We start from the raw sequence: 17,401 nt of genomic DNA, 5'->3' as shown, positions 1-17,401 counted from the left end.
GTCCAGTGAATTTGGTCTGTTTGTTCTGCGCTGCTGCCTCCCCTCATCTCCACCTCCATCTGGTGTCCAGGCTGAGGAGAGGCCCAGCTCAAATAGAGCAAGTGGCAGAGGGTTGGAATGTGCTAACGAGAGAGAAAGGTGGGAGGAAATGGCAGGGGGGAGGTGACAGCCAGGAGCCCTCTGAGGAGGGCAGCTTCCTGGACTCAGATGAGAGCTGCACATGGGCCAGGCAGCCTAACTTACCTCCTCCTTGCAGCCCCCCTGGCCAAAAAGCTAACAGCTGTCAATAGAGAGGAAGGGAACCTGCTTGGCCCGTGAACTCCCCTGTTGCATTCACGTGGCCCATCACAAGAGATCAGTGACTTAATGCTCAGTAACTGGCCGGAAACGGGTTGAGCCCCCCGCACTTCCCAAGCAGTGGGCGCACACCCAGTGGGTGAGTACAAGCCTGGTTTATAACATTCCTGTGGGCAAAGCTCCTGTCCACCAGCAATGAGCCCAGGCCAGTCACAAGACCACAGCAGCTGCCTGGGGACTCGACTGCCCCACCTGCACCCAGCGCCCAGCTCTGTTGCAGAGCAGGCCCAGGGCACTAGTGTTGGACCTGCTAGCCCTCGTGCCATCCACATTGGAGGAGCCGGGCCACCCTGGTGGGATGGGGCGGGAGTGCAGGATGAGCTCACGGCCGGCTCTCGGGAGGCCGTGCTCTCAGTCAGTGATACAGCACCAAAGGCCTGCTCGCGTAGGAGACGTTGTCCTTCAGGAGGGGGGACCCCACAGCCATGCGCACCTTGTTCCAGCGGTGGCCTTTGTTGTAGATGGGCTTGACGGAGCGGGGAGACCAGCGGGTGAGGTACCTGTGGAGCGAGGATGAGAGGTGGCTGTGGGACCGTGGGCATGGCCTCCTCAGGCCCAAGCCGCGCTTGGCCAACCAAACCCTTTCACCAGTTTTCCTTTCTTGAGAAGGGCTTTTCCTGGGAGCAACTGCTGAATATGCTGTAAACAGATGGGCTGGGCTCCTGCTGCCGCAGGTGTGTGTGGCCAGGGTCAGGCAGCACAAGGCCACACGCTTCCTAGATCTTTATGAGTCGTCAGTGTTTGTGTGTATTTGCTGGGGGAGGAGGTGGAGGAAGAGGCTGCTCAGAGAGCAGATCATCCCTCTGTGGCCCAGTCATGGGGAGAGGAGAGGCTGATGTAAGGGCCTGGAGGAATCCTTCCCTCTCCCCCACTTGGCTCACTCTGCCACCCCAGCCTTCAGGGAACAAGCCTAGGCAGCCATAACTCGTAGAGGATCCCTGCCCCTCACCCAACCCATGATGGGGGCCAGGAAGATTCTTGTAAGTAGGAGGGGGTGGGGTGGGGAAAGATGGCTGCCACCCATAGTCCTTTTGCCTCCTTTGGGGATGGCAGCAGGGCCCTGATAGTTCCCGGAAAAGTGGCTCATGCCGGCTGGGACTGGGGTTTACTCCGTCCAGAACGAAACTTGGATCCTGTCCAGAGAGGCCCACCCTTCGTCCTGAAAGCTCAGCCATGGCAGAGGCCAGGATCCTCCCCTGCTTCCACACGAGGTTAGGGCTCAACCCAGCCGCCTCTAGTGACCCTCAAATGAGAGGTTTTAATTAAAAAAATTAATAACCATGGCTGAAAATTTTTAGCTAAGAGTGAAAAAATGACTGCTGATTTATACATTTCAACTGAGCTCCCCTGGACCTGTGTCTTCTGCTCTGAGCTTTGAGAGGAAGTAAAAGCTGTGGGTGGTATTGGCCTCCATGCCACGTGCGAGGTGGGCCAGCAGGAGAGGGCTTCCCCATGTCCACTGTGGCTGTCAGTGCCCCAGCAGGGAGGCCTCTGTGCAGTAGGCTGGCCCCAGGGATGCCTTTGGTGGTGCTGGGACCTGGCAGGCCCCTGTGCTGGCATTTCCCAGGCTTCAGAAGGGTGGGTGAAGAGGTGGGGTGTGGGAGCAGCCTCCCCCAAAGGGTTGCTCCTTGGGTTTGAAGACCCCAGATCCCGAGGCTCACCAGGCTCTCCATAGTTGCTGCCCTAAAGGCTCCCTGCCCCTCCCACCCTGGAGAGACCCCAGGGAAGCTGGGATTCAGCTGGCCCTGGGCCTGATGCTTGTGCCACAAGGAGCAGCCACCTGGCAGGGGAGGGGGCTGAGGGCCTCCGGACGGCTCTCTGGGAACACTCCAGCTCTAAGAACCAAGGCTCCTTCCTCCTACCTCTCCTGAAGGAGTGGGGAAGGAGGACGCATGGCTCCCCCGGGCCCGGCCGGTGCATGGCAGCTCAAGGACCTCTGGATGGAATCATAAAGTCCCTTGTAAGGAATCAGCCTCCCATGTAGCCAGGACTCCCTCTCCTCCCCAGGGTGGCCTTTGCAACCCAAGAGCCCCCACGCATCATCAATCCGGTGTCACATTAAAGGACACCGGATATATGGGAGGGAGCCTGGCTTTGCTTCAAAGGCCTGAGGGAAGGATGGATTGTGTCCTTAGGCCTGCTGCTTGTCTCTTAACGAGTCAGGGTAGGGGGCGGCTCAACCCCCAAAAGGTCCGCAGCACATTTGGGAAAGACAGGAAGAGGTTAATATGTCCCGTTCCTCCGGGGCTGCTGGCAGATGGCCCAGCTAGCAGTGTGGGAGGTGCAGGTGGAGATGGGCAAGGGGCCAGGGTGTTGGCGAGGCGTCAGTGAAGACCCAGCTCTGGCCCTGCACCCCCAGCCCAGCAATCCATGGCTAGTATTTGCCTGGCCTCTCATCCTCCATGCCTGGGTTCTGTTGGGGATCAGCCTAGGAGATTTGCTGGGGGTGGGGTATCTTGCTTTGCTTTAACCACAGAGTGCAATTCCAGTGGCAGCGGGACAGGCTGAAGGCAGGGGGTTTATTGATACGATACGGGAGAACAAGAAGAAATACCAACATCGATTTTACAGACCTGGATCTACTCTCAACCAGGGGGTATTATAGTTCTAGGAGTATGTGAGTGTGGTAATGTCAGAGACAGCTGTTTAAGTGTTAGACAGGAATCTATTTCTACACCAGAGGGGGCCACCCTGCTTAGGCTGAAAGGCAGACTGACTGATTCTAGGACCTAGGGGACTTCCTCTCCTCCTCTATAAAACCTCAGGACCTCATGGGATACCATGTGCAGCTGTGCAGGTCGTTAACTGCACAACTCTAGGGAGCACCATTCACAATCTAGTCTACCTGGATGCTGCCTTAAAGTTTTGCGGTGTACGATTTGCGCAGCTATGTACAGTGGCCCTGCCCCAGACAGCCTTCCCATTTCTATTTCTAAGGCCTCATTTTGCCCTTTAATAACCCCAGTGCTATTACAGAAAGTTTGCAGAAGTGCTCTGACATTCCCATAGCAACTCAGTATGATGTCATAAACAGAAGATTAGCACATTCTAATGCCCAACAACGACCTTCTTACCCTTCTTACCCCTGTGCTAAGTGCCCTACTGGGGAGGGACAAGGAAAGAGGCTGAGGCCGGCAGGGGAGAGTAACAGAAGCGTACACAGTGGTCGGACTGATGGGGTGGGTGCTTAGGCTGGAAGGGATGGAATGCTCCAGCTTTCCTGAACTGTGGAATGAACTCCAGGAGAGAGCCTCCCCAGCCCAGGTTACCTGCTTACCTGTTGAGTCGGGGTTTGCTCTTTGGAACAAATCCTTCTGGAAGCTTAGGTCTGTGATTTGGGAGCAGACCTGAGTGGAGAGAAAAGCATTTAAGGGGATGGTCTCTGCAGCTCCCTGTGTAGCTCTTGGGGGCTGGAGGGAAAGCCCAAGGGGGTGGGAGGTTGGCACTAGGGGGTGAGTATAATGAAGCCTCTGGATACCCATTGCCCTTTCAGGAGGGGCTGGAACACGGGGCAGCTGGAGGGTGGAAATGGTGCCCACAGCCCGCTTCTGCCCCTCTTAGCCCAAGGTGCTTTCTACCTGCTCGGTGGGCCATCTTCACACACTCCTCAATCTTGCGGTGCTCTTCCTGGCACAGGCCCGTGACCCTTCGGGGCAGCATGCCCCCGTGTGGCCGGATGAACTGACTGAGCAGCAGAACATCCTAGTGGAAACGGAAAACAGGAGATGAGGGTCCTCTAGACAGGCACTTGCTCCTGGGGAGCCAGGGCTAAGTGGCCTCCAGGGGAGGCTGCTGTACCCTGGCACTGCCAGAGGCTGAGGCTCCCCCGGAACAGACCTGAGGCCACTCCCTCCCCACAGAGCTCTGCACGAGGGCCTGCTATCTCCACCCTAACAAAGGTTCAATCCCAACTTAGCAAGATTTCCTGACCCCATTACCAACCCCAAGAGTCCTCTCAGCTCCTCCATGAGATAAGTCTTCCGATAGACTAGGTTAGAGAACAGGAACTCTTCAAGAAGGTTAACAAGATTTCATGCACCCACGGTATCTTTCCTGGTGATGAAAGGTGTGTTCTCCTCCTTGGGTGGCGTAGGGGGTATGTCATGTACTTCTGCACAACAGGGAAAACCTGTACCATTTCCGCCCCCAGAGTCTACATGCCACAGCCCAGAAGACCCACAGAGAGCCCCTCGACCTTGTGCCATGCCCTCTGAAGCCCCAGGCAGCAACGAGCTGAGGATGGGGCCAGGTTGCAAGGTTAAATCCCACATCTTCTAAGCCCCCTGTGACCAGATGTAAATGGATTCTTGGGCTTCCTTTGAACCATCAGACCGCTTTGGATGAGTCAAGGAGAGAGTCAAGAATTAAGAATCAGAATCAAGAGAGACCACGTCCCCTCCCAACTCTCACAGCATGGCTGAGAGGGTTAAAGAAAAGTCGCCCACCTGACCCGGAGGGGCCTGGCATGCCTATCTCCATGGTCCTGGTCCTCAAACTGACTCGCTGCCCTGGCAGGTACCTCGCTGTATAACGGCAGGTTTGTTTTAATCACTGGAAAGCTCCCGGGGGACCCAGGCCCCCAAATGCCACCCCTGTAATCTCCAGACTCTGATGAAAAGAACTTGGATTGGATTATCCAGGGATAATACACTGGTCTCACAGCCCCAGTGCCCCCACTGCAGGCTGCCAAAAAGGCTGACAGCTTTGTGCAGCTCAAGGTGGCAGTGCCCTGAGCGGAAAGGGGTAAAAGGAAAACAACTTCTTCAGCCTTTACCTTGGAGGGGACTGGATTTCTTCTGCTTGATAAACAGAGCCAAGTCCATTTCCTGGAAATGGCTCGTAGGAAGAGTGCCCCATGGTGATCAGGCAGGTGTGGGGTTCACCTCTCTATTCACAGCTGGGATTCTAAGTATGGCCAGGACCCCACTAACTTCCATGTCACAAGAAGCTGAGAGCAGTGCCCCGTGGCCTGCAAGTTCCCTGTTACTCCAGGTGGCCATCAGCGGAAGGGCCGGGACAGGTCAAAAGAATACCCCCACCCCCACCCCGGGGTGGCCTGAAGCCAAGGCTCCCAGCCCAGGAGATTAGTTGGGTCATTCTGTTCAGATCCCGTGGACATGTGGCCTCTCCTGCTCTGACCACCTGACCGGGATCTCTGCCCTTAGTCATCCCATTCCACAGAGGGGCATAGGGACAACCTGCAGGTCAAACTGGCCCAGAGTCTGAATCACCTGAAACCTAAAAACAGGGTTGCTTAATGTCACCAATAGAATGCTAAAGGACAAGTATGGATTTCTCTAGGGCTGCGTCCTTTCCCCCAGGCCCGCCCCATCTCTAGACATGATATAGAGTAGTAGCTGGGATCATAGGCTCTGCCTGGGTTTTGTAGCCCCAGAGTGTGCATCCCAGCTCTGATACTTACTAGCTGGGTGGGTGATCTGAGGCAAGTTCATTAACTTGTTCATTAACAAGGTCATGCCTCAAATTTCCTCATCTGTAAAACAAGGATGAAAATAGTACCTACTTCACAGGGATATTGGGAAAACTAAGTGAATTATGCCCCATAGGTGCTTACACACAGAGCAGCACCCCGTACAACTCACCTATTGTTGTTCACTCTTGTCATCTCTCTGTGAAACAACAGCTCTAGAAGACCTACAGCAAACAGGGGTCTCTGTAGCTCCAATATGGAAAGAGAATGATATATCCCCAGATCATAGTAAGGACTCTCCAGAGATGTCCTCATTATAAAAGGAGGAAAGCCAAGCTCAGATTCTGATTCCACTCCCCTGGGAACACAGCCCTACGAGACTGGGCTCCAGGGCCCTGGTGGTCTGAATCGACCGCAACCAGACCATGAACTAAGTCAGTGACTCTCCACCCTCGCTGCACATTAGAATCACCTGGGGAGCTTTAAAATATAATGATGGCTGGGCTCCACCCCAGGCCAACAGAAACATCTGGAGGTGGAGCCTGAGCATTTTTAAAACTGGACAAAATGCTTCTGTCCTGGTGGTTCCATGAGATGCTGCTTAAGCCCACAGGGAACACGAGCTCCAAGACGCGCAGACATGTGTGTCTGTGCCCAGACTCACCTCGTAGTTATACTTGTGTTTCAGGTTCCAGCGGCAGATAGGGCACTGGCCGGAGGGGTTGGGGGGATTTGGACTTTCCTTGGGAGTCCCTGTGATTCGGCCTTCAATCTAGAAGGCAGAGAAAGAGAGCCTGTGAGGGAGAGGGCTGTGCAGAGCCTCTCATCCTCAAACAACCCCCCGAGTGGTAGGAGTGCTGGTGAGACTTCATCTCTGGGGGCCTCAGGCGAGTAGCTAATGGGTCTCTCTGCCTGAATTGTGGTGCTGATTCCATAGCTGCTGGACAATGGACCTTGGAGTAGCCACAGAGATGGGTTTGATGGTCTGCAAGGGTAGTAGAAACTGAACTTAATGCTGGTGGCAAGAGGGAGGGGTTTGCTCTATCAGCTGAATGCTACCTTTCCTTCCTCAAAAAGACAAAAACTCCAAAACATTATGCTTCCCTCTCTCTCCTTTGGGAAAAAGCAATAAATGCACATGGTAGAAAGTTTCAAACTGTGCAGGGATGTGGAGTCGAAAGGAAGTCTCCCTCCCATCCTGCGTGTCCTTCTCAGAGGAAACTGCAGTTTCCAGTTTTATCTGACAGAGGTAAGTTTTTGCCAGTGGTTCTCAACCAGGCAGGGTTGCCTAAAAACAGGGTCCAGGGGACACTGGACAATGTCTGAGACATTTCTGATCATCCCCACGGGGGGATGGAGTGCTCCTGGCCTCTAGCAGGGAAGGTGCTCACCACCCTACACGCACAGGACAGCCCTCACTCACAACACAGAACCAGCCAGTCTAAAACGCCAGCAGCACCAGGCTGAGAAAGCTGGTCTAGGCCTATACAAGCAGACAACTGTGTGCGCTCTCCTCCTCCCCCCTCTCTCTAAAAACACAGAGGGGAGGATACATTCCCCTGCCCTCCTCCTCTTATCACTCTGGATTCCACCTCTCAAACCGTGCTGAGGCCACATGTGAAGTGACCTCCTCCATGGCTGCTGTATCCTGTGACACAGCCTTGGAATTACTAAGCTCAATAAACCAATGATCTGGGCATCAGCTCCAATTGCAAGAAGGGGAGTTTAGAAAGCCTTGCTGATTGAGGCCACAGATTGTGTGATGTTGGGACAGGTCTGAGAGACTCTGGGAGGGAAGCAACACTGTCTCCCAGGGAAGAACTGGCAGAAGGCAAAGGGGGCCAGAAGCAAGGCTTGGCCGTGCAGGGTGCTGTTACTACCCTTCTGCCAAGGCCACCACAGCTATGCCAGAAAGGGGAAAGTGCGCTAGGGAAAATGTGCAGGTACATGGAAGGACTTGGGAGGGGGTCAAGGTGGGCCTGGTGGGGGAGAGCTAACACTTATTGACTCCCCACTATAGGCCTGGCTCTGTGCTAATAATGGTCCACATGTATCATCTCATTTAACCCCACAACCTAGTGAGGGCAGAATCATGATCTTATTTTACTGATGAAGAAAGTGAGACCCCGGAGAGTAATACCCAAAGTCAGCCATGGCAGCGCCTCTCCAGGCATGGCTGGGTTACCTCCCCCAAGGGCTCTCATGGGGCCACATACTTCTGTGTTCATTCCACAAATAGCAAATTCATGCCCCACAGGAAAAACACTCTTCACACTCAAAAGCCAGACGTGCTTCTGTCCACCAGCATGGAGTTTAAAGGGTGAATACTTGTTTTGGCTTTAGATAAGGGAACCAAAAAAGGTGCCCTAAGGGAATGGGATCCCCCTAGAAAGAACTGTTTTGGGGCTAAGCAGTAAAAAGGCTGAGGGCGTGTTCTGGGGAAGACCCAAAGACGGAACCCTAAGGCTTGTCCTGGGGATAAGAAGGCCTTAGGGAGGACTGGTCTTGACTGGCCGCCAGAGGGTTAAATCCCTGCTTGACATGGAAGCTACAGAGGCTTCTGGGAACTCGGTGGAGTGGTTGAGGATTTCTTGGAGGCGTGGAAGGCCGTGTGAAAACAACGTTGTCTTTTAGGGATTATAGGATAATCTAGGCCCCATGACTCCCAGAGGAAGGGAGGTGAGATAGGCCCAGTGAGGGAGGGGGGAGTAGGTGGGTGAAGAACTGTGCTAGCTTTCTCACCAACAGAGAAGACAGGGTGCCAGCTATGAGCCCAGGGCCCAGAGAGTGTCACCTTCTAACTACATCACTTAAGGAGTAGTAGCTTAGTCATTCTAGGCAGAAAGGAAAGATCCAGGCTCCTCGCCCGGGGTCTACTCTCTCTAGTCTTGTCATTACCTTAGTTTTCCCCTTTGGAAAACTGACTTATCACCCGCCAAAGAACATATCAGCAAATACCTATGAGCTCTTGTCATACAAAGGGCCACTTTAATCAAGTAACAGATGTCTTAGTCCAGGCACAGCAACTGTTCCTGATTAACCACACTCTCACACACAGGTTGAAAATAGTAGACTGTGGGATTTATGGTCACAGAGGGAGCAGATCCTGAAGCCAGGAGTCCAGTTGGGGCCTCCCACCCTCCCTCAGAGGAGCAGCCAGGCAGCTCCAAGCATTAAAGATGTTAGAAGTGGCCAACTCGACGATACTTACTATAGTTGTCTTCCCTGCTTGGATCTCCACCACTACAGAGATAAAGGGGAAAAACTAGGTCAGCCATTTAATAAGGAACAGGGAGTTTCAAGTAACAGCTCAAACTTTACACATGCAGAAAAACGGAGCCCTCTCTCTGCACTCTCCCACAGCCCTGACCTGGAAAAGGAAGTATGCAGGGTTCACCTCCCAGTGCCAAGGCTCTGTGCCCTGGAGGATGGGCGGGGGCAAGCCCAGATGCCCACATCATATTATCTGTCTGGGATTAAGGGTCTCCACACTGTTTCTGCCTTTCTGAGATTAATCTTGGTTCCATCCAAGGTACTTGGCAAGACCTTGCCCTACTGTGGCTAGCAACAATGGCCTAAGAGATGAGGGTTGAAGGTGGGGGGTGGGAAGTGGGCAGAAGCCGCTAAAAGACCTTCAAAAATACGCATCGCATATGTTCTTTCATTAGGAGAACCAGACAAATATGGTTCCTGACCTTGACGAGTTTGCAATCTAAGATACAGCACTGAGCTAACACTGCTCCAGGGGTCCCACGGTGGCTAGGTAATGAGACCAGTTCACTCCTAAAACATCCTGAGAGCCTTGTGTACAAGCTGTACAAGGGCAGCTGTGCGAGTCAAATCCTCTCCCTGTAGGGGTGCATTTTGTTATCCACACCGGAGAGGGGTGATGGGAGAGGTGGGAATGAGGGGCCTGCAGATATGGGGTCCAGGCAGAACTGCAGAGAGTGCTGCAGTTCCGCACTGAGAGGGCCTCCCTCAGCTCTTCGCTGAGGCAGTCAGAAGAGAACCCGAGGGCAAGACAATTAAGCCGCACGCACACAGGCACGCAAGCCAGGCTGTACATATTTCCTCTTACTTAACCAGGATGCAGAAAGACAACTTCAACAATATCCAAAGGAAGAACCAAGCTAATAACCCACATTCGGCAAATAGAATCAAATAGAAAGTTCTTGGAGATTCTCCCTGGTCTCCCAGTTTCTTTAGAGAAAGAAGCCATGGCTTTTAGCATAGGAACGCATACCACAGATGCTCCATAAAGGCTAGGGAGCAAAATACTTCTCATAATGCCCTTCTGACTGCTAACTACTGTAACAGAAAACATGAGTGCACATACTAGGCTGCAAACTGTCTCCCCAAATAGTAAAACCATATTTTAACAGTAGCTTGGCTACCACAATTCGTTCTACTCAGCCCTAGCCAGATTAGAAAGAGCCTAAGGTTAACTTTGTGAATCTAATGAAAGTTACGGACCTTGCCCTGGAAACGCTTCCATAAGTGTACACACAATTAGACATGGATTACAGGAAGCTCACACACCCCTACAGCTACACACCTAAATGGTAATACTGGTTTTCCCTCAGGGATGGGAGGAGGTGATTTTCTGAAGTTTCTAAAATAAACATGTACTGCCTTTGCAATAAAAAATAAACAGTAAAAAGAGAGAACGAAAATGTCTAAGAAAAAAAAGTGAGGCAATTCTAACCCACCCAGAGGCCCACAGCAGCATCTGTGATCACTGAGCTTTGTGACTGACACCAAACTGGACACAGATTGCCTGGAATTGTCCCCCGTTTGTTTTCTGGGCAAGGCCATTCATAAAGACTCATTACTTCAACCAACCAACCTGAGAGCCTCTCAACTTCAACTCCACACACACAAAGGAGTAACAATGGCCAGAAAGGCCCCGAGGCTTTCTCCAGAGAACACTGTATACTAATCAATTCAAAGACAAACTAGGTTTCTCTCCCTAAGAGAAAATGTGTCACCGCAAAGATCAACTTGTTTCGAAGAGAGACCAGCCTAAATGGGATGTGGGTGAGACTCAAACTGGTACTCAGTCTGGTGGCCAGCACAGCTGCAGGGAGATGGTCACTGCACTGTGTCAGCTACAAAAGTAGGGAGGCAGAAGGACGCAGCCCTAGCCCAGCAGGGCTGCCAGGCACCCCGGAAACTTTGCAAATTTGCAAAAACCAAGTTGGAAGAGGGACGGAGGGTGACCCAATCTGAGCAACAACAGGTGGGGGGCGAGTTTTTAAGAATCCGGATAGGAAACAAAAGGAGAGACCCACTCTGGTACCACTCAAGTCAGCGTGAGAACAGTGCCCTGAAACGAAGCGGACAAACATGTGCTTCCCCTCTAGGTGGAGGCACTTGGGTCCTAACCATCAAGTAAACAAGTCTAGCAAAACACACATCACTCCCGGCAAAGAACCAAACCCTGAAGTCATTCCACTGGCCCCTGGAAGAGAGATCAAAGCCCGTAGCAAGCTCCACTGTTAATGAGCTCCCCACACAGCAACTCTGAGCCAGTGAATCATCTCACTATAAGTCAGTGGGTAAAACAATAGGCAGATGCTTATCTAATAGAGACAATTCGTCAAATGAGAAGGAATGACTGGAGAACTCATACAGGACAGAGATTGGTCAGGGCGGTGTCTCAGTGCAGGGGCAGAGGGCCCACAGGAGCCTGAAGAGGCCCTAGGAGATTTCAAGTCTCTGAAAACAGGAGTTAGGAATCAAAATAGTATTGCTTTTCAGCATGCATACAAAAACATGTCAAAACCAAACAAAACCTGATATCCATTTGTTCCTGGCCTCCTCTCCATTCAACAGAAGTGGGGGTGGCTAAGAAAAGCTGGACTAAAAAACTGTTAGTCACTAACTGAAAACTTGTTTAGGAAAAGATGGAATTGCTCTTGTGTTCTGAGATATGGCTGTATCAAGTAAACTAAGGAAAGATACGAAGCAGTTTCCTAAACTAGAATTAAGGGCCAAAATCTTCTAAGATAGGCACTTCTCATACACATCAAATAATCTGTGCCATAGGAGGCAACACATTTGCTGAGTACCCATGGAGTGTACAGCCGGGCTCCACCCACTATGGAGAGCTCCAGCCTACTAGGAGACACAGTCTTTGCCCTAGAGGAGAAAAGAGAACTAAACCAAGCAAGGGAATCTCACTCTAACAAAGTCCATGCCTCATAAAGAGGTCCTTTGAGTACTTCAGTAAATACTCACCTAGGATGGAGTCCAAGATAACTGAAGTGTGTCTAGAGCAAACAGCATCGAGGTGAGATTGCAGTGAACGCAAAAAGACCTCAATGGCCACATAAACACAGACACAGTGAACTGCAGCAGGATAAAGACCCAGCTGTTTAGTAAAGGAGGAAGTGAGGAGAGCAGAATGACGAGGAGTGGAGGGCACTGCTGCAGGAAGTGCCCAGAGACCAAGGTCCTTCTTGGAAAGGATCCATGGAAACCAAGTCCCAAGTAGAGTATGAAGGGACGGAGTAACCGAATGGCAACGTGGCTAAACGGTAGCACCAACAATCTTCAACAATCTTATGTAGGGTCAGGGAGTAGAGCGCATGTTTGGGAAGTATGGCCATTGACTACTTCTCTCAAACTCCTTCCTCGCTCAAGCTCTGCTCCCTTCTGTTCATCTTTAATTCTGCCACTAAAGTTTTCTGATTCTCTCATCACCTACCCCTTCCTTTTCCCTTGGACCTCTGAGGGAATGTCTCTCTGCACTATCCTTCAAATGAGGAGTCTTACTGCTACATAAAAATCTCCTTCCACTAGAGGTTACTCTGGACTATGTCTTTTTTTTTTTTAATATTTATTTATTTATTTGGTTGCACTGGGTCTTAGTTGCGGCAGGTGGGCTCCTTAGTTGCGGCTCACCAGCTCCTTAGTTGCGGCACGTGGGCACCTTAGTTGTGGCATGTGAACTCTTGGTTGCAGCATGCATGTGAGATCTAGTTCCCTGGCCAGGGATCGAACCCGGGCCCCCTGCACTTGGAACAGTCCTAACCACTGCGCCACCAGGGAAGTCCCTGGACTACGTCTTTTGAATTCTTTAAAGGCCCCAATTTGTTCACTCCTCTCTCAAAGCTTTTACCTATAAGAATGCCCATCCTGCCAGGCATATCCTTGTCTGAAATGCTAAGTCCTCCAGAAACCTCCCTTAGGAAAAGATGAAGAAAATTCCCTTCAGCCTTTATTCCTTTTCAACACACTCTGCTCTGAGGGTCTGATACATCATTACTGTTAATTCAGATAGTCATATGTGTTTATTTTTCTTGTTTTAAATGCATTCCTTCACAAGGGCTCTAAGAGTGACAAGGCAGGAACAAGGTCTAACCTTTGCTAGGTCTGACAGTGTCAATCATGAAACTAAATGGTCTCCAGCAAGTTAACTGACAAGAGCTTTCAGAGAAGGGAGGGAACCATGCAGAAGCCCTGCTATGGAATACCAAGGTGATGGTATTGGAGGGAAAAGTGCTGGCTGTTCTTCCAACTCTACTACTTACTAGTTGTGTGATATTGGGCAGCTACCCAACACCTCTGGACCGGATTTCCTCATTTGTAAAAATGCCTGTAATATTCACCTTTAAGGATTGTTGAGAAGACTGAATAAGTGTACGTGGGAAACCTAGCAGTGTTTGCAGCAGGCACTTAGTAAACCACAACTTCCATTTTTTGTCTTCCTTTAGACTTGCTTCTTCTGTAATTATCTTTTTTGGTTTTGTGTGTCCCTCTGTCAAACTTCAGACCAGGCTTTCTCAACAGCAGCAGGATCAGTATTTCAGGCCAGGTGGTTCTTTGTGGTGGAGGGCTATCCTGTGCACTGGAAGATGCTTAGCAGCACCCCTGGCTTCTACCCACCACATGCCATGAGCACCAGCTGTGACAACCAAAAATGTCTCTGGACATTGCCAAATGTTCCCTGAGGGACAAAACTGCCCCCAATTGAGAATCACTGCTTCAGACAGAGAGATTCTGTAGGCAGGAGGAGTGGTGCTGAGTGCCCATGAACTCTGACTAAAATTAAGGAAGTACTATCTGATACTCTGAAAAGTAGAATGCTTGAATATTTTCAGCAAGACACCCACTTTCCTCTCCATGACTTTAAATTCTATGTGTACAATATTATTTGTGTGTCAAATATACCAGCTGGCACCAGTCAAAATTAGCTTTATGTGTAATTCTTTATGCCTTACACATAATGGATAGAATATCAAGTTTTTTTTGTTTTTTTTTTTCATTTAAAGGCTTTGGAGATAGATGGTTCTCAAGAAAAATATAAAATATGGTAATGCCTTCATGTAAGATCACATAAATTCAATTATTTAGCCTTTAGGTCTGACAGTAACACAGAGAAGCTACCAGGTATTTATGGCAAGGAAGACTTCAAACACCCATCTCATCATACAGCCCAGCATTTCACAAACTCTCCAACTGAAAAATTCTAATCTCAAATATTCCTTTGTAAAAAATCAAAACTCTTCCGCTTGCTTATCCTCTGGGGACATAGCAAAAAACTGTTTTCAACTTTTGATTTCATAAAGGATAAGTAAATTGCAGCCGTTAGTGTTTGACACTTGGTAGACGCCCTCAAAAATGTTATGGGCGTATGCCTGTTTTGCAGCATGGGAACAGATGGAACACCTTATCCAAGACACCTCTTTGTTGTCTTTCTTTATCAATGAATTAGTTTATCTTATGCTAACCAGGCAGTATCTGGATTTTGTTGTTCTTTCTAGCAAATGTTCCATCTTCCCTTCATAGCTAAATTTTTCAAACACACCTATTCATTTCTTCATGAACCATCTCTCTCATTTTCCCAAACTGGGTTCCTTGTATGCCACTCTATTGAAATTGCTGTTTGAAAGCTAAAAAAAGACATCTTGTCTGAGACAAATCCAATGCTCTCTTCATTAGGCTCTTCTTTTTGGACTTTTATGGTCCCCCTGGCAAAAATGATCTCTATTTTCCTCTGGATTCTTCTCAGCTTTAGTTAAAGGATATGCTGGTCAATACTGCACCAGATCTTAAAAACACACACTCACACACACACAAAACCACTTCACTTCTATTGCACATCACTCATCCTTTCCTGCTTCCAGCAGTGCACAAAGACTATGTCCTGAAAGACCTCTTCACTCTGCCAGATTCCATCCTTTTATGAGCCTGTTAAAGACACGCCCCCTTCATGAAAACTTCCAATTCGGTTTGCTGTTGCCGGTAACCTAATCTCCCTGTACTTCCGCATGTAAATACCTAATACCTAACTTGCATTTATTGGAGTGTATCATATCATCTTATTAGAACCTAAATTCTCAGGAAAAGGGTTATATTTTTTTTTCTCCAGAATCCCTTAACAGCTTGAAGTACAGCACTTGGCCTTCAGTAAGCTCTCGGTGCAATACTAGAATCAGACTGCTTTTCCATACTTAAGATTAATGAAAAGCAAAACCACCATCCAGCATATGCCTCTGTTTCAACTGTTCAATGGTCTTTCCACCTTAGCTTCCACTTCTCAGACTAGCGGCCCAGGCAGAAAAAGCTGCCATCAGATTACAGCATTTTCAGATGAGAAACTGGAAAGGGAGGCCCGGGGGAGGTTATCCAGATGTCCTTCCCCGATGGCGCAGGAATTCTTTAATGAAGGAGGCGGCGATTCGGCGAATACGGAACGGAGAATTAACACGCAGACCCTAACCAAAAACTTTCCTGAACCCTGAGACAGGTTTCTCTTCTGCCCCTGCTAACTAAGTAGGCTTTTCTCTCCGATCTCCATCCCCCTCCCCCGTCCCCACGCATGAGGACAATCACGATGGGTGGGAGGTCAAAGTAACAGCATCAGGGTCTGGAAGGGAACTGCAAGCACTCTCGGAGCCCAAGCATCTCCGGCGTTTCGGAACCGCCTGAAGGAAAGGGAGGGAGGGGAGCACGGGGGCAGAAGGAAGCAACCTTTGCTTCTCCTCTTCAACGCTGGGAGGTCACCAGGACCCAGGACTCACCTTCCCTGAACCCGCGAGCTGGAGGCCGGGCCCGGCTGGTCGCGGCCTGGCCTGCCAGGAGCCCTCTGAGCACCCGTCCGCAGCCGGACACCAGCACATTGAGGGCCACCATCTTGAAAACCAACGCTGACCTCTTGTGCACTTCCGCTTCCGGAACGGCGCGCGCGCAGCCGCAGTGGTGGGCCGGAAGCTTGCGCCCTGTGGGCTTCTAGCTCCGTTATTCTTGTCCGTTACTTCCATTTCCTCACCTCTCCCGCTTTGAGCAAAACGGTGCGGCGTTGTGTGAAGCCTGTGCTTTGTTCCGAGAGTCTAGGGAGATCTTTAGCTCCTGTCTGCCAGTCCTCGAAGTTCCCAAGGTCGCTTTCGTTCCCTGGCGGGCTTCTTCGGTAAAATCACATGCACTGCTCCTATTTCTTTAAAACTTTTTCTTCTCTTCAAGTGAGATGTGGATTTTCAGCTTCTTGAGTCTGGGCTTAAGTCTGTACCAGAGCAGTTGAAATGGTTAGAAACAATGGTTCTGGAACATCAGGTATCCCGCAGACCTGGGATAGAGTTAATACCACCCCCACCCCACCCCCCGCGCGTCTTTCATTCTCATAACTTGGCGCTTCCCTTTGGCCCCAGGGCCTTTGCTCAGCTATTTGCCTGCTCTGTGGCTACTGGTAAACTTATTTCTCAGGGCTCAGCTCAAACTTCACTTCCACATTAGAGTCTTCCTTAACCTCCCTGTTACTTGTTCTCAGCACCAGATACCTCTCCATCTTAGTGCCCCACTCAACTGCAATTTTGCATCTGTTTGTGTAGTATGTGTCTCCTCACCAGACTGTAAGCTCCTTGACGGCAAGGACATTGTTTTTTTTGGTTGACTCTCATAGCTCCAGCATCCATTATGCGCTTGACACATAATGAGTGCGTTATATACTTGTTGAGTGAATGGGTACAACCTATTTTATTACCGTTTTTGTGAAGATTAGATGGGATAAAACATAAGTGCTCAATAAACGTAATTTATTAATAGCACAGTTACTGAAATGGCCTTTGTGCTAGGTGCTTTTCATAAGTTTGACATACTTGCCTAATAAAGAAGCTTGTAGTACCAGAAAGAAAACACAGCTGCCCAGTTTTCTGTCTTTTGGATTTGCAGGGTGTATAGGATATTCCCCTAGAGCTGCATAAGAAAGGAAAGCCATTCACAGCTCAATTCTTCCACATTGTGGTTAGGATGTTCTTTTCCACACCGGAAGGGGGATTTTCTAGTTATCCTACTCTAATTCAAGGATGGGAAAATCAGGCTCATTAAATGGCAGAGCACATTCCCTGATGAAGGGGAGGGAAGGAGTCCATCTGACAGTTGGGACTGCCACGCTTGTGGACTAAGAGGATGCAGAGCAGCTGCTGCATGGGGAGCTTGAGTGGTGTCACCAGAGGTGAGGAGAGTGGGAGAAACGTGGCATTGGGTTTCCTTAAAACATCAAATTCAGCAAAAACAGGTCCTGGGAAGGGGAAACTTACCAGGTCCTGGGAAGGGGAAACCCAGAGAAAGGTCAATCTCAGTGAGTGAGATGGACACATGGATTAGGAGTGG

The 17,401-nt window shown here is 50.1% G+C and overlaps 1 protein-coding gene across 2 annotated transcripts; it reads right to left on the bottom strand.

Moving 5' to 3' along the window:
• Nucleotides 1-11: 11 nt before the first annotated feature.
• On the bottom strand, nt 12-15,935 carry MRPS18A (mitochondrial ribosomal protein S18A). Of its 2 annotated transcripts, XM_082663098.1 has the most exons (6): nt 15,817-15,935; nt 9,000-9,031; nt 6,453-6,560; nt 3,936-4,059; nt 3,635-3,704; nt 12-857 (listed from the first exon to the last, which is right to left on the bottom strand). In XM_082663098.1, the coding sequence occupies exons 1-6, from the start codon at nt 15,926-15,928 to the stop codon at nt 713-715; spliced, it is 591 nt and encodes a 196-aa protein (XP_082519224.1). In that variant the 5' UTR covers nt 15,929-15,935; the 3' UTR covers nt 12-712. The 2 variants fall into 2 exon arrangements, with proteins under 2 accessions (XP_082519224.1, XP_082519225.1); XM_082663099.1 differs by lacking the exon at nt 6,453-6,560.
• Nucleotides 15,936-17,401: the final 1,466 nt, after the last annotated feature.

This window comes from Grampus griseus (assembly GCF_964374135.1).
Source record: "Grampus griseus genome assembly, chromosome: 10".
Lineage (NCBI taxonomy): Eukaryota > Metazoa > Chordata > Mammalia > Artiodactyla > Delphinidae > Grampus > Grampus griseus.
Note: the sequence above shows the minus strand (reverse complement) of the source record. Positions and strands in the feature narration are given on the sequence as shown.

Excerpts from the sequence above, each read along its gene's own strand:
- MRPS18A (XM_082663098.1), bottom strand. The coding sequence starts at position 15,928 with ATGGTGGCCCTCAATGTGCTGGTGTCCGGCTGCGGACGGGTGCTCAGA. Across the intron at positions 9,032-15,816 it reads AGCTCGCGGGTTCAGGGAAG|TGGTGGAGATCCAAGCAGGG; the intron begins GTGAGTCCTGGG and ends TTATCTCTGTAG. Across the intron at positions 6,561-8,999 it reads AAGCAGGGAAGACAACTATA|ATTGAAGGCCGAATCACAGG; the intron begins GTAAGTATCGTC and ends TCTGCCTTCTAG.